Source organism: Bufo gargarizans, chromosome 1, assembly GCF_014858855.1.
Source record: "Bufo gargarizans isolate SCDJY-AF-19 chromosome 1, ASM1485885v1, whole genome shotgun sequence".
In the NCBI taxonomy this organism is placed as follows: Eukaryota; Metazoa; Chordata; class Amphibia; order Anura; family Bufonidae; genus Bufo; species Bufo gargarizans.
In genome coordinates, this window is record NC_058080.1 from 121,248,569 (window position 1) to 121,269,426 (window position 20,858).

At 42.7% G+C, this 20,858-nt stretch overlaps 1 protein-coding gene across 1 annotated transcript in view; it reads left to right on the top strand.

The window, feature by feature from the left end:
- Positions 1-17,440, top strand: part of TRAPPC11 (trafficking protein particle complex subunit 11) — a 36,687-nt gene extending 19,247 nt beyond the window's left edge. Inside the window, 15 exon segments of the mRNA XM_044297409.1 lie at positions 741-802; positions 885-1,017; positions 1,122-1,252; positions 1,816-1,971; positions 2,075-2,262; positions 2,344-2,492; positions 4,896-5,017; positions 5,896-6,015; positions 6,259-6,324; positions 6,450-6,606; positions 8,110-8,221; positions 9,550-9,641; positions 14,360-14,493; positions 15,687-15,854; positions 16,817-17,440. Of these exon segments, the coding sequence (XP_044153344.1) occupies positions 741-802; positions 885-1,017; positions 1,122-1,252; positions 1,816-1,971; positions 2,075-2,262; positions 2,344-2,492; positions 4,896-5,017; positions 5,896-6,015; positions 6,259-6,324; positions 6,450-6,606; positions 8,110-8,221; positions 9,550-9,641; positions 14,360-14,493; positions 15,687-15,854; positions 16,817-16,861 (1,835 nt within the window). The 3' untranslated portion in view covers positions 16,862-17,440.
- The last annotated feature ends 3,418 nt before the right edge of the window (positions 17,441-20,858 follow it).

Below are 20,858 nucleotides of genomic sequence, written 5' to 3' on the forward strand. Positions count from 1 at the left end.
AGACCTTGGACCGCTCATTAAACCAGGGCCACATTTTTCCATGTGGCCAGGGGTATTCCCCATCCTATAAAGTGATGTCATATTGTTAGGACATGCCATCAATGTATAATCCTCTGACACCCCCTTCAATCCTAAGAATGAAGGACCCCCATTCAGTACTGCAGTCCCTTCATTCTTAGGACCAGTAGGAGACCCCCAAAGGTTGGACCTTCGCCCAAAGACCATTAATCAATCTCCTAGCAATATGCTAATATGTAAGATTTTAAATATCCCTTTAAAGGGGGTTTTCGTATGATTAATGTGAAAAATGGAAATCCAAGATCCTATAGTATATGATAATCTCTTTCTAACAAAGCTAGATCCGACCCTGTACCTCACATGGATCCAGAGATCTTATTGCTGTACTTACTCTGCTAGATTTACTTCAAGCTGGCAGCTCGGGGGGGGGGGGGGGGGGTGTCCTTTCTCCGGGAGTGTGTCCTTTTGTAGTGCAGCTGGTGATAGCTGAAGGATGGAACTGAGCAGGACAGAGAAATTAGAAAAAGAGCAAACAGCAGGTGGCGCTATACATTTTATTGAATAACTCACTGGCTATACTACATTTTTAAGTACATGCAATTACAAAAGTATTCAGATCCAGGTGCTGGTTTGGAAAATGTAGACTATTTTTCGTGGGGCAACCCCTTTACGTCTATAACTGTTCGGGTTGCAATGTTGTTTTTTCTTTATTCTCCAAACAGCATCAACGTTAAAGGACGATCAGAAGTCCAGAATTGAAAAGAACTTAATTATGGTGTTAATGGTGAGTTGACTGCACTGCAAAAACTGAGCAGAATTTTCTATGTAGACCCAAAAGTGCTAATATTTTATTCCATCATGTGCAGAATGAGAGTCCTGATCCAGAGCCAGACTGTGATGCATCCATGGTGAAACTGGCGCAACGCTTGTGGGCAGACAGGGTGTCCCTGGCGGGCAGTAATATGTTTACCATTGAAGTGCAAGACTTTGTTCCATTTGGTACGTGAGATGGTGCAGACTTCTGTATGCTTTGTGTCATAGGGTACTTGGATGTGTTCTGATCTGAACCTTTCCGTGTTTTTTTTTAAACTTTTGCTGTGCAGTACAATGCAAGGCCAAGTTCCTGGCACCAAGTTTTCATGTCGATACACCGGTGGAGCTGTGCATCTATTTAAAAACGGATTGCCCACATCCTATCCGCTTCTCCAAGCTCTGTGTTGGATTCTGCAACCAGGTGATATATACAAGTTCAGTTACACTGAAGGAGGTTTTTTGTTTGTTTTTTGTTACCAAAAGCCTATATGGTATATCGACGGTGTATTCATGGCGGTGAAGTCATCAGTCTGCATTCTAAAAAGAATGGGGAATATGGAAACTCAAGGGACCAATGCCATAAAATGTGCCATAGAAATTTAAGAAGAGTGAGAACTCGTTGAAGCCGCCACTGTTTGTCCCTCGTAGCTTTCATGAGACGGTAGACAGTTGCCTGGGTCCTTTATGGTGACTTTACTGTGGTAAATGGCAATCCATAGCCTACAGAATGAGGGCAGTGACAATGGACATCATTTCCATACACATGACTTGCTCTGTATATGAGCAATTCATTATGAAATAACACTATGTCCTCATGTTTTAGTACACGCAAGGTGGACGCATGTGAGTTTAGAAACCATTGCATCTAACAGTAAAGGAACATAAAAAGTTTGGTGTCATTAAAGTTGCAGAGAAGAAGAATTGACCAACAAAATGTGAGCAGAGACTAATATTGTGACACATGTGTTGCATTTTTTTGGAAAGGAATACAACCAGTACTGTGTGGTTGAAGAGCAGTACCAGTCCAGCGATATACTGGAGCAGTCAGCACAAGGAACCATGTGCCTGGTGCCTGGAAAAACCAGAAAGTTCACCTTCAAGTTTGTTGCTAAAACGGAAGATGTTGGTAAGAAGATTGAGGTGAGTGAGAGCAGAAGTAGATCTAACTCGGAATTGATAAAATCAATCGTATCCGCACGGAATTTAGGACAAAACAATAAGGGTTCTTTTCTCCACTGTGCAGATAACATCCGTAGATCTAATCCTGGGCAGTGAGACAGGCCGCTGTGTCATTCTGAACTGGAGGGGTGGTGGAGGAGATGCTGCCTCAGCTCAGGAAGCCATCCAGGCCGCTCGCTCCTTTAAACGCAGGCCTAAGCTACCTGATACTGAAGTGCACTGGGATAGCATCATAATCCAAGCCAACACCATGTAAGTGATAAGCATCATGGAATATCTCATTCTCTTACTTCACCAGCTCAAGCTTCAAATGAATATGTTTTTGATTTGCAGGGTTATTTCCAGAGTACCTAAAGTCTCCATGCAACTGCGCCATGAGCCGCCAGCGCTAAATAATGAGATGTACTGCTTGATGATTACCATACAGTCTCAGGAGGACACGGTCATCAAGGATGTGAAGCTCACTGCAGGACTCAAACCAGGTATTCAGCTTTTGGGGGATGAGCTTTCTGGATATGAGTCAGTTCTTGTGTTCTACTTCCTGTACTGGCTCTCGGCTTTCCGCCTCTGTTTGGACTTTTAGCACAGCAGACAGCCTTGCTTGACTTTCTCAGTCAGACCATTCACTGTGACCAGAGAGAGTAATTTATAGCTTCATACATTACACTGATAAGTGCAATGCTCTTCTTAGATACCTTTATCTAGTCCCATCGATAAAACAATAGAGCTAACCTACTGTTATCCTACTTCTACAAATCTACCATTATACCAACAGATAACATGTTTTCCCTCACAGCAGCAGTAAAATAAACAATAGGCTATCTATCTAGGAGTTTTCTCTCTCTCTTCTAACTTCTACAGAAGGACAATATTTAGTTTCATTTTCAGATAAATAGTACCAACGAAACGTAAAAGGAAAGTGTTCACTGTGTTTGAGTTAACAAATTATGACATTCTGATGGAAGTGTCCCTTTAAAGCAGACCTTTCATGTTGTTTTTTTTTAAATTCTAGATAAATACCTTTTACTTGCGGGGTACCCCTTGCTGAGGCTGCCACCCTGCCTGTTTTTTTTTTTTTTAATATGGCTCCTACGCCCCGCTATGCCCCCCTGTAGTTTTCCCGCTCAGTATGTTAATACTGAGCATCGGTACAGGGATCCAATCACATCGGAGAGCGGCACAGCCAGGGAGAAGTAGACGCCGTTGAGAAACCCTGGCGTCTGCTCCTCCCTGTACCGGGGATTTGGTTGGTACCCCGCAAGTAAAGGTATTTATCTAGAATAAAATAAAAACATGAAAGGTCCGCTTTAAATTTTTTTTTAAATCACAAAAAAGGATAAAAAAACAAAGATAAAAACATTCTGCACAATATGATAAATAAATATGCGGATGTCCATGGCTACGTTTCTGAAAAAAAATCACTGAAAAAAATAATACACTAACACAATGGATGCAAGCATTACATATAGACTAAGCCCTCATTCTGATATAATAAAATCTGAGACTCTCAGCCTATATATTTTGATCAAAACACATCTGTGCCCACCTACCTCCGCCAAGGTGGTCTCAGTCAGGCAGGTCCTACGCTAAACCTATCTATGCCGTATGGGCATCTATATTCAGCACATATAGTATGCTGCTCCAAGTCACCTCTATGTGTACCAAGCAACCAGTGGGAGGAGGAGCACGCACACCTATATGTACCACTTAATCAAGGCGGTCTGTTTGGTACGAAAGGCAAAAGTGCACAAGAACGCTACTCCCAGGATAAAAATAGGAGCGCATTCACACTTGAAGGTGTCCCTTTTAAATGTGACAACTGTGCCTTTCCCACTCCTTGTCCTTTTAAATGTTGCCTTCTTATGTGCCACATGAAAGACAATATGTGGTTTCACCATTTCTAGAGAAATTCAAAAGAAAAAACCTTCAAACTTAATTTTGCATCAGTTTTTTTTTTCACATTAATCTTATTATCTCCTTGGTGACAGACTACAATCTGACGCATTTTTCCATTACAGTGAATGCTGACAGATGGTAGCTTGTAGTCTGTTGCCAAGGAGACGGCCTTGTAGGGATTTTTTATGTATTTTATTTTTTTACTTGCCATAGAACAAGACAAGGGCATTTTAACACTTTCAATGACAAGGTAGTGCTCACAGTTTTAACATGCATATTCTTAATTATAAAATGGAAAAAAAAAAAATCCCGTTAAAGGGGTTACCCCATCATAATGATCGCTGTTAATGATTTGACAGTTATCATTTTTGTAAATATATTTTATTAACAAATTCTCACCGCTTAGGATAAAATTCATCCCCACTTACCTCATTGTTGTCTTTCGGTCTCCCCTGGTTACGGCAACCGCTCTTGCGCAGAAGACTCCTTCTTTTCTCCGGGCCGCTCGCTGTCCTGAAAACTCTGCCGCGCATGCGGAATGGTGACTTCTTCCTAGCCAGAATAGTACAGAGCCGCGTCTACTACACTATTCTACACAGTTTTTTTTATTTATTGATTTATTTTATTTGCCGTATACTGACGTATACCAGCCAGCTGTCAGAAGGATGCACTTTTGGCCTCCATCTGACTAATGGAACCCCATAGACGTAGGAGGTTTCCTGACTTACACGCGTAAACGTAGGGGGAAAACGTGATGTGAACCCAGCCTAATCCAGTTTTTTTCGGCTTTGAAAGAAACCCCCTAAACTCCACTGTGTAGACTTGGCAGTAGAAGTGCATCTGTTGCTTAGATGTCATTGATGGTAGTCCTAATGTTAAATAGGACTTTAGTCCTGGCTAGAGCGGCATCATTACTGTCCCTTTCATCACCTTATCTGACGCCATAGTGTGTATTGTGCGGTAACCCAGGAAAACAATGTCTCTGACAGGGCAAGACGCCAACCTCACACAGAAGACTCTGGTCGCGCTTCAGGGAACAGAAATGTGTGATGACTCAAGCCCGGCGCTTCTCACCGACATCCCCATAGGAAAGCTGCAGCCTGGAGAAAAGGTGCCTGCCTGATGAATAGTGAGCCAGAAAATGGTCATCTACTAAACCCGCAGAAAGCAAATACACGCTCACCTGCTCTATATACTGGTGTAATACCGCAGCCATATCTTTATACTGATGGTTGCTGTGTACAGTACAAACGTTGTTATACATGGCTTTGTTATTGGTGTGTATTTTATAGCATGCATTCCAGAAATGTATAAAAGGCACCTGAAAGGGAGCTTTATTATTACACTGCCAGCTCTTCTGCAATCACGTATATGATGTATATTAGATAAAAGTGGCAGTGAAATCTGCATTACTTTACATAGATTTCATTATTTTCTCATTACATCTATACAGTTACGTGTATACTGTATGTCTACATTACTGAGATTCTCTGATGTGACCACTAGGTGGTGCTGTTTTGCACATAGCCATTGGTTTTTGCCGACTATCCCTATGGGAGCCTTCATTCTTAGGCCCCATTCACACGTCTGCAAAAGAGTCCGCACCTGTTTCGCAATTTCGCGGAACGGGTGCGGACCCATTCATTCTCTATGGGCCCGGACGTGAAGCAGAGAGCACACTGTGCTTTCCGCATTTGCGGAGCGCGGCCCCGAACTTCCGGTCCGCAGCTCCGCAAAAGATAGAACATGTCCTATTCTTGTCCGCAGCTGCATTTCTATAGGGGGTGCCAGCCGGGTGTGTTGCGGATCCGCAATTTGCGGGTCCGCAACACACCACAGACGTGTGAATGGACCCTTAGTAATGATAATTGCTGTCATATATATTGTTTTCTCCGTTTAGCAATAAAACCAAACTACTTACCTTTGAAATATACGCTGCTGTATTTTATATTACCGTGTACTAACTGTTGCGTTTTGCTATCTGTGTAGCGGGATATGCCCTTGTACATCCGTTGCAGCACTGTTGGATCGCGGGTATTCCTGGTTTATGTTTCATACCTGATAGATACCTCTGTGGATGGCAAAGAGGTTGTCTGCAGATGTCACAGGGTAAGCGGATATTCTCGTGCCATGGGATGGAGGTGTCTCGCATGATCAGCTTGTATATTTATGACCTGTAGATATTCGGGGGGATTGTGTCATGGGGGTAACATCAGAAGTCAAAAAGTGTTATTTTACTGAAACAGCAGTAGATGTGGTTGCAAAATCTACAGTAAACAGAACTGAACATTTCCGAGGATACATATGATATGAGGGCAGACTAGGTGGATTGACTCTTCCTTTCCCTTCCAGGATGAGACTGTAACCATTGAGACGGTGTATCCCTTTGACGTAGCTGTGAAGTTTGTCTCTATAAAGGTCAGCATTACATCTAGAAAGATCTAAAAAGATCATAAAAACCTTTTTTGCTGGATGTCCAGCTTATAGCAGTGATGTAAACCCGTTCTATGCTCTTGTCTGATGGGAAGTTTGTGCCCTGACAGTTTGAACATTTAGACCGCGTCTACACCGACATCCCATTTTTGTTAATGACGGATATTCTAAGCGCCTCTCCGTGGGCTCTCACCATCTTATCCAGTCAACTGCAGCTCTCGTCATTCGTGTCCCCTGTGGATCAGCTGGAGTCACACGTGGAGAATGGTGAGTTAGTGGTGACCACTCCTTTATAGATGTCCTATTAGTGTTTTGAAGGGTTGACTCTATGGGGCAGAGCAGAGAAAGGCTACATGCACACCACAATGAAAGGCTATTAAAAACGGACACACCTTCAGTTTTTCATGGCCATTTTTTAACCATTTGTGCATCCATTTTCAGGCTGATGGTCCGGTTTTAATGTCCATTTTGCATCCGTTTTTAATGGCTGCTAAAAATGGCCATGAAAAACAAATGAATTTCATTGGCTTTTTTTTTTTTTTTTTTTATAAAGAACTCACCCCCCTGCAGTGCCCTCAGTACACATAGTGGCCCCAGATATGTTTTTGTTTTAGCAAATAAAAGAAAAACCTCATCCCTTTCACGCGCAGAGGCAGTTGCTCCTCTCTCCATTGAAAGGGACCCGCCGAAGGACCTGCGCTCAGCTCGATGATGTCACGTGCGCTCCCAGCATTAGCTCGTGGTGACGTCATCACTCTGAGTGCAGGTCCTTTTCAATGAAGAGAGGAACGACTGCCTTTGCATGTGAATGAGGCGAGTATTTTTTTTTACCCCTAAAAGGCCATATTGTCCTTGTGAACCCGTTTTTTAACGGCATAGACTGTCAATGGTGCTAAAAATGGCAGTGTGACAGCTCATGTAGCCAAACACCCCATCTTTCACTGTGAGAAGCCTAGGGTGTCTGATGCTGCGGTGGAGACAGACAGGAAAAAAGCATTGTTCCTTTGATGATCATAACCACTGCAGAGACCCCCCTCCTCCCAATCAGCAATGGTCTAATAACCACCTAACGGTTATTTCCCAGCAGGGACAACAGGGGAAGGGGGGCTGCTTTAGCTGCTCATATCTCTGGATTGGTAGCAGATAGAGATATGGCAGTGCAAGCTTTCATACAAGACCAGAAATCACGGAATTAGCACAGCATCAGCAGGCAATATCACAATTAGAAATTGAGTCGGGAGTGAACTTGGTAAAATCTGCATTCACTGGCATCCCGATTTCTAACAGGGATAGCTTCAGATGTAGTGAAGATAATGCTATGTTTCTGGTATTCTGATCAGTGCAGAGATGTAAGCAGCTAAAGCAGCCCCCCCCCCCCCATCCAATTGCTGCTGGAGCACTCAGGCAGAGCCGTAAGCAAGTTAATGGGGTTGTCCTGTAGTTCAATATTGACGCCCGACGCCCTCCCCCCCCCACTGCTCAGCAGTTTGAAGAGGCAGCGGCACTTCGGTGAGTGTGACTGATGAAACAACTGCTTGACGGGGGTGCTGGGAGTCGGAACCCTACTGATCAGATCTCAGTGACCTATCCTGAGGACAGGCCATCAATATCGAAATTAAATGAAAAAACTCTGGCCATTCTATTTAAAGTGACTATGATTCAAGGCATTAGATCTAACCTGAGTGAAACATGCGTGACATCATGATACCTGATATTATGAAATAAAGTGATGCACATGAATATAATATGTTTGTCTTGTGTGGATACCAGTTGTGTTACAGACTGGAGAGAGCGCCAGTGAATGCTTCTGTCTTCACTGTCCACCTATAGCCAATCCTCAAACCGGTGTGGCCACTGGCAGCTATATTATTTCCTGGAAGAGGTAAGGGAAGGTCCTTAGAGAAGCATAACCTAGTACTTGTTAAGAATAGTACATATTGAAATGTAGCTACAAATTGAATTGAAGGTTTTTTCTGAGATTTTTGAACAGATGACCTATCCTCTGGATAGGTCATCAGTATCTCATTGGTGGGGGTCCAACACCCAGGACACCCACCAACCAGCTGTTTGAGAAGGCACTCTTGTCTAGGTCATATGATGTCAAGTTCATGTCACATGGCCTAGGCGCAGCTCAGCCCTATTGAAGTGAATGCGACTGAGCTGCGATACCAAGCACAGCCACTATACAATGTACGGCGCTGTGCTTGGTGAGCTGAGAGAAGGCTGCCCCGCTACTGCTGGTGCCTTCTCAAACAGCTGATCAGCAGGGGTCCTTGGTGTCGGACCCCCACTGATCAAATGCTGGTAACCTATCCAGGGGATAGGTCATCAGTTTAAAAGTTTAGAAAAACACCTTTTAAATTCTCCTATCTAATCAACTAGTTCCAGGTGTACTACGCAGCACTGCATTCAAACACATGCATATGGTTTGCCATTCCACTGTGCAGTCCTCAATCACTGTAGAATCATTCTTCCATTTATGTCATGGGCTCTCTACTTCATTCTTACAGAATGGGGGGAAATGTATTAAGGCTGTCATTTCATATCTCCGGCCTTATCAGAAGTGCTTTCGAGTATGGCTTTTGTAAAAAGTTACGACTTTTGTACACCAAAAATTTGCATACAGTCAAACCCTATTACAAGTGAATGGATTCCATCACGCATTAAATCTGGCCCAGCAGTCTTTAATAAATGAAAGCCACAACAGTGTCTTACTACTTCCTTATTTCCTAGTGATTATGCAGCACCGACATATTCCACAGCTTTGTTCTCATATTGTGATCACTCGTGTTAGCCCTTCACCTAGTGCGGGTCACGGTGTCATCTCTTAGGAAGCCATTTACTTATACCGGAGTAGGAAGAAACACGAGTATGGGCTGCAGTTATTTCTATGTAGTTGTACCATTTCTCTTTTATTATCGGGCTTAAGGAGTTTTCCAAGACTTTTTAACTGATGCTCTATCCTCAGGATAGGTCATCCATATCTGATTGGTGGAGTCTGACACCCGGGACCCCCACGGATCACCTGTAAGTGCCGCAACCTTCTTGCAGCTCGCCAAGCACAACGTCGTACATTGTATGGCGGCTGTGCTTGGTATCGCAGCTCAGGCCCGAGATCGGATACTGATGACTTATCCATGTAAAAAATCTGGAAAACCCTATTGATCTTCTGTCTACATTATATATTTTTTATCAAATTTTTTTTTTAAGGAGCTCAGCTACAGAAAATGTACCCGTTGTGAAGACAGTGGTTACGTTACCCCATGTTATGGTCGAGAGTATTCCACTTCACATACGAGCAGGTAAGTCATTACTAAGTCAAGCTGTTCAGAGATATGGATATTTCTCATAGGGCTGAATAAACAGGCCATTGAACTTTGAAGCATAGGGTCATCTCAACGTTTTACAGGACATTCAAACTGTATTTGCAGAGAATTTGGCATTATATCTAGGGAGGGCTTCCCAACATACAATTGACATGCCTCTGGTGTATACCAATGTATAGGCATACATCACCCATCGACTCCCATATTATAAGCCTACAGTATTCCCTATGGCACGGGTGCCAGAGGCGGCACTCAGAGCCCTCTCTGTGGGCACCCACATCCTGGAAAAAGTCTATGGTGTACAAATATGCCTTAGACTTTTTCTACCATTCATCAGGGTGCGCTATGGACGGCACAGGCAGCGAACTGAATGTATTATAGCTAAATGATAAAGTACATGGAAGATATACTATAGTGGGGTGTAGTATTAAGGGTAAATTGCTGCGTGGGCACTTTGCAATCAATAAGTGGGTTTTGGGTTGCAGTTTGGGCACTCGGTCTGTAAAGGTTCGCCATTACTAATGCCCTATATGGTATACATTTTGTACTGGATGACTCTTTTGTTTGTATGTAGCAAAAAGCAGTATACCAACTTACCTCAGCTTAATGGAGAGCAAAAGGATACTCTTTTGACCTAGATAAATGGGGACAAACAATTAAGATATACAGTGGTGCTTGAAAGTTTGTGAACCCTTCAGAATTTTCTATATCTCTCCATAAAGTCCCAAAGGTGAATAAAGATAACTAAAAAAAAATGAGTCAAAAATATTAGATCTGGTCATTTATTTATTGAAGAAAATGATAATGATCCAATATCACGTCTATGTGTGGTGCAATTCAACTCGGGGTTTTCAATCAATGGGATGATATTCAGGTGTGAGGGGTCGGCCTGTTTATTTAAAGAACAGGGATCTATCAAAGTCTGATCTTCACAACACTTTTGTGGAAATGTATCATGGCACGAATGAAGGAGATTTCTGAGGACCGAATATTGGATCATTTTTCTTAACCCCTCACCCCGGGCCTGTTTTCATCCTTCTGCCCGGGCCATTTTTTGCAAATCTGACATGTGTCACTTTGTGGTAATAGCTTTGGAACACCTTTATTTATCCAAGCCATTCTGAGAGTGTGTTTTCTCATCACACATTGTACTTCAGGATAGTCATAAACCTGAGCCAATATATTTCACCTTTATTTGTGAAAAATTCCCAAATTTTCAAATTTCATTTTCTCTACTTTTATAATAGAAAGTGATACCTAATATAATAATTATTACTTTACATTTCCCATATATCTACTTCATGTTTGGATCATTTTGAAAATGACATTTTATTTTTTGGGGATGTTTAGAAGTTTGGAATCAAATCTTGTAATTTTTCAGAAAATTTCCAAAACCCACTTTAACCGCCTCCGGACCGCCTAACGCAAGATCGCGGTCCGGAGGCGGTTGTCTCGGGCAGAGTGACGCATCCATGCGTCATCTCGCTAGACGCGAGTTTTTCTGTGAACGCGCGCTAACAGGCGCGCGCGTTCACAGGATCGGAAGGTAAGCGAGTGGATCTACAGCCTGCCAGCGGCGATCGTTTGCTGGCAGGCTGTAGATGCGATTTTTTTTAACCCCTAACAGGTATATTAGACGCTGTTTTGATAACAGCGTCTAATATACCTGCTACCTGGTCCTCTGGTGGTCCCTTTTGCGTGGATCGACCACCAGAGGACACAGGTAGCTCTGCAAAGTAGCACCAAAGACCACTACACTACACTACACCCCCTACCTGTCACTTATTAACCCCTGATCACCCCATATAGACTCCCTGATCACCCCCCTGTCATTGATCACCCCCCTGTAAGGCTCCATTCAGATGTCCGTATGTGTTTTACGGATCCACGCATTCGTGGATCGGATCCGCAAAACACACATGGACGTCTGAATGGAGCCTTACAGGGGGGTGATCAATAACAGGGGGGTGATCACCCCATATAGACTCCCTGATCACCCCCTGTCATTGATCACCACCCTGTAAGGCTCCATTCAGACGCCCGTATGTGTTTTACGGATCCACGCATCGGATCCGCAAAACACATACGGACGTCTGAATGGAGCCTTACAGGGGGGTGATTAGGGAGTCTATATGGGATGATCACCCCCCTGTAAGGCTCCATTCAGACATTTTTTGGGCACAAGTTAGCAGAAATTGATTATTTTTTTTATTTTTCTTACAAAGTCTCATATTCCACTAACTTGTGTCAAAAAATAAAATCTCACATGAACTCACCATACCCCTCACGGAATCCAAATGCGTAACATTTTTTAGACATTTATATTCCAGACTTCTTCTCACGCTTTAGGGCCCCTAAAATGCCAGGGCAGTATAAATACCCCACATGTGACCCCATTTCGGAAAGAAGACACCCCAAGGTATTCCGTGAGGGGCATATTGAGTCCATGAAAGATTGAAATTTTTGTCCCAAGTTAGCGGAAAGGGAGACTTTGTGAGAAAAAACAAAAAAAAAATCAATTTCCGCTAACTTGTGCCAAAAAAAAAAAATTCTATGAACTCGCCTTTTTCCTCATTGAATACCTTGGAGTGTCTTCTTTCCAAAATTGGGTCACATGTGGGGTATTTATACCGCCCTGGCATTTTAGGGGCCCTAAAGAATGAGAAGAAGTCTGGGATCCAAATGTCTAAAAATGCCCTCCTAAAAGGAATTTGGGCCCCTTTGTGCATCTAGGCTGCAAAAAAGTGTCACACATGTGGTATCGCCGTACTCAGGAGAAGTTAAGGAATGTGTTTTGGGGTGTCATTTTACATATACCCATGCTGGGTGAGATAAATATCTTGGTCAAATGCCAACTTTGTATAAAAAAAATGGGAAAAGTTGTCTTTTGCCGAGATATTTCTCTCACCCAGCATGGGTATATGTAAAATGACACCCCAAAACACATTGCCCTACTTCTTCTGAGTATGGCGATACCACATGTGTGACACTTTTTTGCATCCAGATTTTGATTTCAAACTACTTCGCATGCATTTGGGCCCCTAAAATGCCAGGGCAGTATATCTACCCCACAAGTGACCCCATTCTGGAAAGAAGACACCCCAAGGTATTCCGTGAGGGGCATGGCGAGTTCCTAGAATTTTGTATTTTTTGTCACAAGTTAGCGGAAAATGATGATGATTTTTTTTTTTTTTCTTACAAAGTCTCATATTCCACTAACTTGTGACAAAAAATAAAAATGTCCATGAGCTCACTATGCCCATCAGCGAATACCTTAGAGTGTCTACTTTCCGAAATGGGGTCATTTGTGGGGGGTTTCTACAGTCTGGGCATTGTAGAACCTCAGGAAACATGACAGGTGCTCAGAAAGTCAGAGCTGCTTCAAAAAGCGGAAATTTCACATTTTTGTACCATAGTTCGTAAACGCTATAACTTTTACCCAAACCATTCTTTTTTTTACCCAAAGATTTTTTTATTTTTTATTAAAGACATGTAGAACAATAAATTTAGAGAAAAATGTATATATGGATGTCGTTTTTTACAAAAAAATTACAACTGAAAGTGAAAAATGTCTTTTTTTTTTTTTTTTTGCAAAAATTTAGTTAAATTTTGATTAATAACAAAAAAAGTAAAAATATCAGCAGCAATGAAATACCACCAAATGAAAGCTCTATTAGTGAGAAGAAAAGGAGGTAAAATTTATTTGGGTGGTAAGTTGCATGACCGAGCAATAAACGGTGAAAGTAGTGTAGTGCAGAATTGTAAAAAGTGGTCTGGTCATTAAGGGTGTTTAAGCTAGGGGGGGCTGAAGTGGTTAATGGTGGGCTCATCTCCAGTAGTAACAGAGTGCTCCAACTCTAAGTTTAACTGGTACTTCACAGGATGGGGCGTTTTCCTGTATAACCTTTTTCCCTGCTGATTGTAAGGCCTCCATTTTGGGGGCCAAGTGGACCTTTTTTAGAGCCTTCAGAAGGATTTGACATGAGCTCCCCTACTGGGTGTACAGGGGTGTCAACCGCTAGTGTCGGCCGGGGCACAGAGGAGGAGCAAGCATATTTTACTCAGACGGGCCGCGGCCCGCACCTCCGATGCGGCCCCATCTTGTTTCGGGGTTGCCAGAGGCCCGACGTCTCTCTGGTCCCTCTCCTTCTTCCCGATGCAAGTCATTCCAGCACAAGGGGGAACCCCACAGCTCGGGGAAGCTGGCCAGGGTCTGTAAAAGCGGTAAGTAGCGCTGCAGACTAAGGATGTTGGAGGATTACAGGAAGGGAGCCTCTCAGTGCTGTCCTCTCACATGCCTGACCAAGCCACGCCTCTATTTTGGCAGTTTTTAATGCAGTTTTTTTTAGCCAAAGCCAAGAGAAATAGGTAAAAGTCCTTATCTTTGTGAATCCATTTCTGGATTAAAAATCTACATAAAAAACCGCATGTGTGAATCAGAGTAATAGAAAAAAAAACATACGACACATAAAGACTCATGGTAGAAATGCACGTGTAGTTGATATACTGTATATTACAGTGCTTAGCCTTCTGATACTGGTTTATCATGGGGGACAATAGTAGGAAAAAAACAAACCCCCCTCTGTCAGAAATAAAATGGATACATATAAAGTCATTTACTAATTGGCTGAACACATGGTATATATTTTATGAGTTCACCATTACAGCTGTCTTCCTCATTTTACCTTGTGCAGATCTGCCATCGTTTGGAAGGGTAAGGGAATCTCTGCCAGTCAAGTATCATCTACAGAATAAGACCAATTTGGTCCAGGACATCGAAATTGCAGTGGAGCCAAGTGACGCATTTATGTTCTCTGGACTCAAACAGGTAGGTCTTGTATATGACACCCGCTTGTTTTAATGCACACTTTATTTGACTCTCCTGCTCATGGGGCGGCAAGTTTAGAGCTCACCTGGCATTATGAAACATTCTCACTCTCCCTTCAATCAGTCCCTTAAAGGCGTTGTCTCATCTAAAACATTGGTAGTATATCACTAGGACATGCCAGAAATGTCCGATAGGTGTGGGTCCAACCTCTGGGACCCGCTTCTATCTCCAAAACGGGACCCCTGAAGTGAGAGGAGAGCGGCTGCGAATGGGCAGCTGCTTTCCATTCATTTCTATGGGACTGCCAAAAATAGCCGAACACTGGTTTGACTTTCTATGGCAGTCGAAGTAAATGGGGCAGTGGCCATGCTTGCACGCTGCGCTCTCCATTCATTTCTATGGGACTTCCAAAAATAGCCGAGCACAGAGGTGGGAGCTGCCCTTAGCTTACTTTGATGGCATATGTTAATAATGTGTCATCAAGACCTGAGATGATAGTACCCCTTTAATGTTCTTATGTCTCCTCATCCCTCCCTCTCTTACTCTGATGGGGCTGTGTATGCTGTGATTTCTGGAAGCAGGTACAGCTCAGAAGTCTCCTTTGACTTATGTAATAAGTCACGTGAGAACAGTACTAACCCACTGTGACCAGGAGCAGGTTAGCAAGAAGCAAGCATGGAAAATGTGACTATAGTATCGGACTACACACAGGGTTTTCTTATAGTCTGTAACCATGGAACAGCTGGTGCATCAAACTGGTATACATAGCTATTTCTGTAATATATTGTTTTCAATTACCTTTGTTTTTTTTTGTTTTTTTTCTTAAAGGGTTACTCTCACCATATAGGTAGGTAAAATGTATGTCATTAGTGGGGTTTTCGACCACTGGGACCATCACCTTTCATGACCACTGTGTCCCAAAGTGAAGTGAATGGAGCGACAGTCCATTAATTTTCTATGGGACTGCCAGGGATAGCGGAGTACAATACTTAGGTACCTCCGGCAGTCTCATAGAGAATGAATGAAGTGACATTGTACATGCTTGACCTTCACTTCAGGGACTCGGGACCCCATTCTTGTGATCAGTGGCGGTCCCCTTCAGGTTCCATCCCCCACTAATCACATATTTATCAGCTGTGCTGCAGATAGGGTATAGTGGGACAACCCCTTTAAATTATTTTCTTATATTGTAGATCCGATTACAAATCCTACCTGGTAATGAGCAAGAGATGCTGTATAACTTTTACCCATTGATGGCTGGATACCAACAACTTCCATCTCTCAATATCAATGTGTTGAGATTTCCAAATTTCACTAGCCACATGCTAAAGCGTTTCTTGCCAACTCATAAATTTGTGAAGGTGAGTTCATTTATTTTATATTCCATGTCATACATATGACCACCCATAGCGGTCTTGTACTGGTCTCCTAGCTGGTATTTCAGTGTTCCCAGTAGTATCTATATTTTTGTCATACTGTGTGGAGCCAACTTTCATTATGTAGATTTTCATTAGATATCTGGCTTGGCTATTTTCCCTTGTCAAATCCTAAGGTTTGTTGAAGAGTCAAATCTTGACTCGTAGGGAGCCCCTTTAATAGGTGGCGCTGGCGAGATTGTTCTTTTCTTGGGAGATACCTCTTTGCATGTTCGTTTCCCATGGAGCATTTCTAATAAGTCTCCATACCCTGGAGTACTTCCAGTAAGTCTCCATATAGGGCTAGTCTCTTTAAGGATATTCAACACCCTGCTGAAGCCGATTTCAAGGCGTTACGCTGAGCCATCCAGAATCCTACGTGTACTGATAAGCGGCAAGCACCCCGAAACAACTGTATTTGGATAGATATCTGGCTTGGCTATATTCCCATGTCTAATCCCAAGGTTTGTTGGAAAGTCTGATCTTAAATCAGGGGGCCACTTTCAATAGGTGGCGATGGCGAGATGGTTCTCTTTCTTGGGAGATGCCTCTTTACATAGTAGTTTTCAATAAAAGTAATTTAAAATAATAAAATTATCTAAATAATGTTACCTAGATCTCTAAAGTGATCTAAATAATTTATCCGTGCTGAATGTAATTTAGCCTCTGTGCAGTTTATTGGTTTCCTTTGCAACCCTGCTGGTAGAACCAGTTCTGGAGTCATACCTAAGAATGGAATGGTTTCTCTTTTTCAAAATTTTGGTGCCAAATCCTTGAAAAATATTGTTCCGCCAGTTCCTCAGTATTGTGTTGCTGGGAATCTGTAGCCCACAAATCCAGTGTTTAGCATGTGAGCAGTTCCTGTAATATATCACTGCACCAATTGGCAATATTGCTTTGTCTTTCAGCCACAAGGACGTCACGTAGATGATGACTCAATTGAAGCCGCGTGAGAAGGAGAATCCCTGTGCATTGGTCTTTATCTGCTCAGTCCATATATGAAGTCTGTTCTTGGCTCAATATATTTTTAACATCCTAAAACCAAACATGTTTTTGAGTGTTAACATATTTAGGAGGATATAGTGGGAGATTTATCGAGGGCCTAGGTTTTATTAATACATTCCAGTTCAGGCCAATATTCTTCTAAGTGCAAGCATGTCTGTAATGCAAGGCAGTACATCACTAGGTTGTGAGTATCTGCACAAAGCTTTAAAGGGTAACTGGTCATATTTTTTTTATTTGCTAGTTTATTAGAGCTAGGCATGTATACCATGTAGTCTGTCAATGATTGTCAAAAGATCTGTAATTACCTTATAATAACAGCTTTCATTAATGTCCTCTGTCCCTTTCCACTGCTCCTTTAAAAGACCGTTGCTATGGCTTGTCTGTCTTTGGCTAAAAAGACGGAGGAGCGGTCCTTCACACTGCATGCCTGCATTAGGTTTCAGAGTGAGGAGGCGTGTCTCTCAGTAATCCCATCTGATTGGATGGCAGAGAGCTGCTGGCTACAGCAAGTGTGTATGGGAAGTGAGGAAAAGCAGTTTTGGCCTCAGAGAACTGGCAGAGGAGCCATCTTGAGAAGATCCTCATTGTGTAAATGTTTGAAAAGCTGTAACTAAGGGAAAAACTCAAGGAAAACAGTGGTATGTGAAGAAACTAAAGATTGCTTTATGCATAATGCTGCTGCAACAGTAACTAAAATTGTAACTAAACTAATGCTAAAATTGATATTTTGATGAAAACATGACAGTTACCCTTTAAAGTCTATGGGACAGCCCTGGAGTAATTAAAACCTTGTCTCTCTTGTTATATCTAACATCAGTATATTGTATATGCACACACTAACATAAAGACTATAACATGTACATAGCTAAATTTAAAAGGCAGACTCTCTGAACCCCGACATCACATATTTCCATGCCACGTTGGCCAGTCTAAGAAAAATAGTTGGCTCTGACAAAGTCGGAGCCTTCTACATGAACCATTTTAGTAGATGTGATGTAGAGAATCTTACCTTTTGTTGATTTAATGCCCACATATTTGGATGAAATGACAACTTGTACTACGCTAATCCAGTATACTTTAACAGCCTGAAAACGCTGAAATTTGCAGACAAGGTGCAACCTGTGGCTCAGGAGCAGGAAAAGTCATGAAATTCCCTTTGCAGGAATAACATTGAGATGAAAAGTTAAAGCACACAACCCGACCCTCACTGATCTGAGTCACCAGTTTGGGAACTGTAATGTGCCCTTCAAATCTCTAATCCCATATGAGCTGTACATCTGTGGACATCCTCACCCTTTCTACAATGATCATTTACATTCATAACATCAGATCTGCTCCATTGGGTTGGATTTCAGATTTGGTTTAATATGTCGTCCATTGTAAATCTTATGTAAATAAAGAACCATGAGTGATTCAATAATGCTTGTCTGATTTACTATTGGAATAAAATACTGATATGCGCATGTAAACTCCTAAAGGAGTCTAATCTGACATCCAGTGTGGAGAGATGCAACTGTGTGCTGGACGATGCAGTTGCTAAGGCAACCATCTAACACGTAAAGAGTATCGCACAATCCTCTTATTCTAATTAGTAGGACCTGTGCACAATGCTGGGTGTCGGACAGTGGAATCACGTTAGAAGGGTTTCCAGGATTTTTATATTGATGGCCTATCCTCAGTGTAGGCCATCAATATCTGATCGGTAGGGGTCCAAAATCCCATGCCCTGACTGATCAGCTGTTCCCAGGTAGCTCAACACCAGAAATAGACGCTGGAAGTACACATCTCCAACCATTGTGTAATGGCCGGTCAGTGCTCCTACTTCCCGCACGGTCACCACCCTTTAAATTCAGTGGCCCTTGTATAATGCTTTCTCCAGATTGCAAGGGCTTCTGACATTTTATATTTAAACAATGTTTATTAAACATTTTAACATTTGATCACAATGCAAACAAGAATTCTTCATAAGAGGCATAAAGTATCCAAGCGCTTGAGTACCTACGAAAGTTGCACAAGTCATAAAGTATCAATAGCGCAACATATGTGCCTACAAAATCGTCTAAACATAGAAAGTAGTGTAGTAAAAAATAAGGGGGAGGAGAAGGAAAAGAAGGGGAAAATTAAAAAGTTTAATAGGATTGCTGAACATGGCGGGACAAATCGAAGCAGTTTAGGGACAATCCACTAAGGAGTCATGTTGTAATTAAAGTGGTTCTCCAGGAATAGAAAAAAAATTAAAATACTTAAATATTATTTTATAATAAATATATTCACAAGTAGCTTTCATTACTTAGACTGGCTTGTTTTGTCTAGGGAGCAATCTTTAGGATAAATAAAATGGCCACCATCTTATCAGTACATACAAAACCTGTCATAATCAAACAGGAGGACAAGTTACTTCACGAAAATGAGCCATAGTGCTGCCTCATCCTCCTCTCAGGAATCATGATCCTGAATACAGGTAAATCTCTCTTGGAATAGAGATGATGAGGAGACATGAGTGAAGGGCGAGGTGTGGCTAATGAGCAGCAACACTTGTATGCAGTATTCATTACCACAGACCCACATTACCACATTCTGCCCTGTCCGTCCTCTCTGTACTTCATGTTTCCTCATGAATAGAGTTGAGCGAACACCTGGATGTTCGGGTTCGAGAAGTTCGGCCGAACATCCCGGAAATGTTCGGGTTCGGGATCCGAACCCGATCCGAACTTCGTCCCGAACCCGAACCCCATTGAAGTCAATGGGGACCCGAACTTTTCGGCACTAAAAAGGCTGTAAAACAGCCCAGGAAAGAGCTAGAGGGCTGCAAAAGGCAGCAACATGTAGGTAAATCCCCTGCAAACAAATGTGGATAGGGAAATGAATTAAAATAAAAATTAAATAAATAAAAATTAACCAAAATCAATTGGAGAGAGGTTCCATAGCAGAGAATCTGGCTTCCCGTCACCCACCACTGGAACAGTCCATTCTCAGATATTTAGGCCCCGGCACCCAGGCAGAGGAGAGAGGTCCCGTAACAGAGAATCTGTCTTCATGTCAGCAGAGAATTAGTCTGCATGTCATAGCAGAGAATGAGGCTTCACGTCAGCCACCACTGCAACAGTCCATTGGCATATATTTAGGCCCAGCACCCAGGCAGAGGAGGGAGGTCCCGTAACAGAGAATCTGTCTTCATGTCAGCAGAGAATTAGTCTGCATGTCATAGCAGAGAATGAGGCTTCACGTCAGCCACCACTGCAACAGTCCATTGGCATATATTTAGGCCCAGCACACACACAGGCAGAGGAGAGAGGTCCCGTAACAGAGAATCTGGCTTCATGTCAGCAGAGAATCAGTCTGCATGTCATAGCAGAGAATGAGGCTTCACGTCAGCCACCACTGCAACAGTCCATTGGCATATATTTAGGCCCAGCACACACACAGGCAGAGGAGAGAGGTCCCGTAACAGAGAATCTGGCTTCATGTCAGCAGAGAATCAGTCTGCATGTCATAGCAGAGAATGAGGCTTCACGTCAGCCACCACTGCAACAGTCCATTGGCATATATTTAGGCCCAGCACCCAGGCAGAGGAGGGAGGTCCCGTAACAGAGAATCTGTCTTCATGTCAGCAGAGAATTAGTCTGCATGTCATAGCAGAGAATGAGGCTTCACGTCAGCCACCACTGCAACAGTCCATTGGCATATATTTAGGCCCAGCACCCAGGCAGAGGAGGGAGGTCCCGTAACAGAGAATCTGTCTTCATGTCAGCAGAGAATTAGTCTGCATGTCATAGCAGAGAATGAGGCTTCACGTCAGCCACCACTGGAACAGTCCATTCTCAGATATTTAGGCCCCGGCACCCAGGCAGAGGAGAGAGGTCCCGTAACAGAGAATCTGTCTTCATGTCAGCAGAGAATTAGTCTGCATGTCATAGCAGAGAATGAGGCTTCACGTCAGCCACC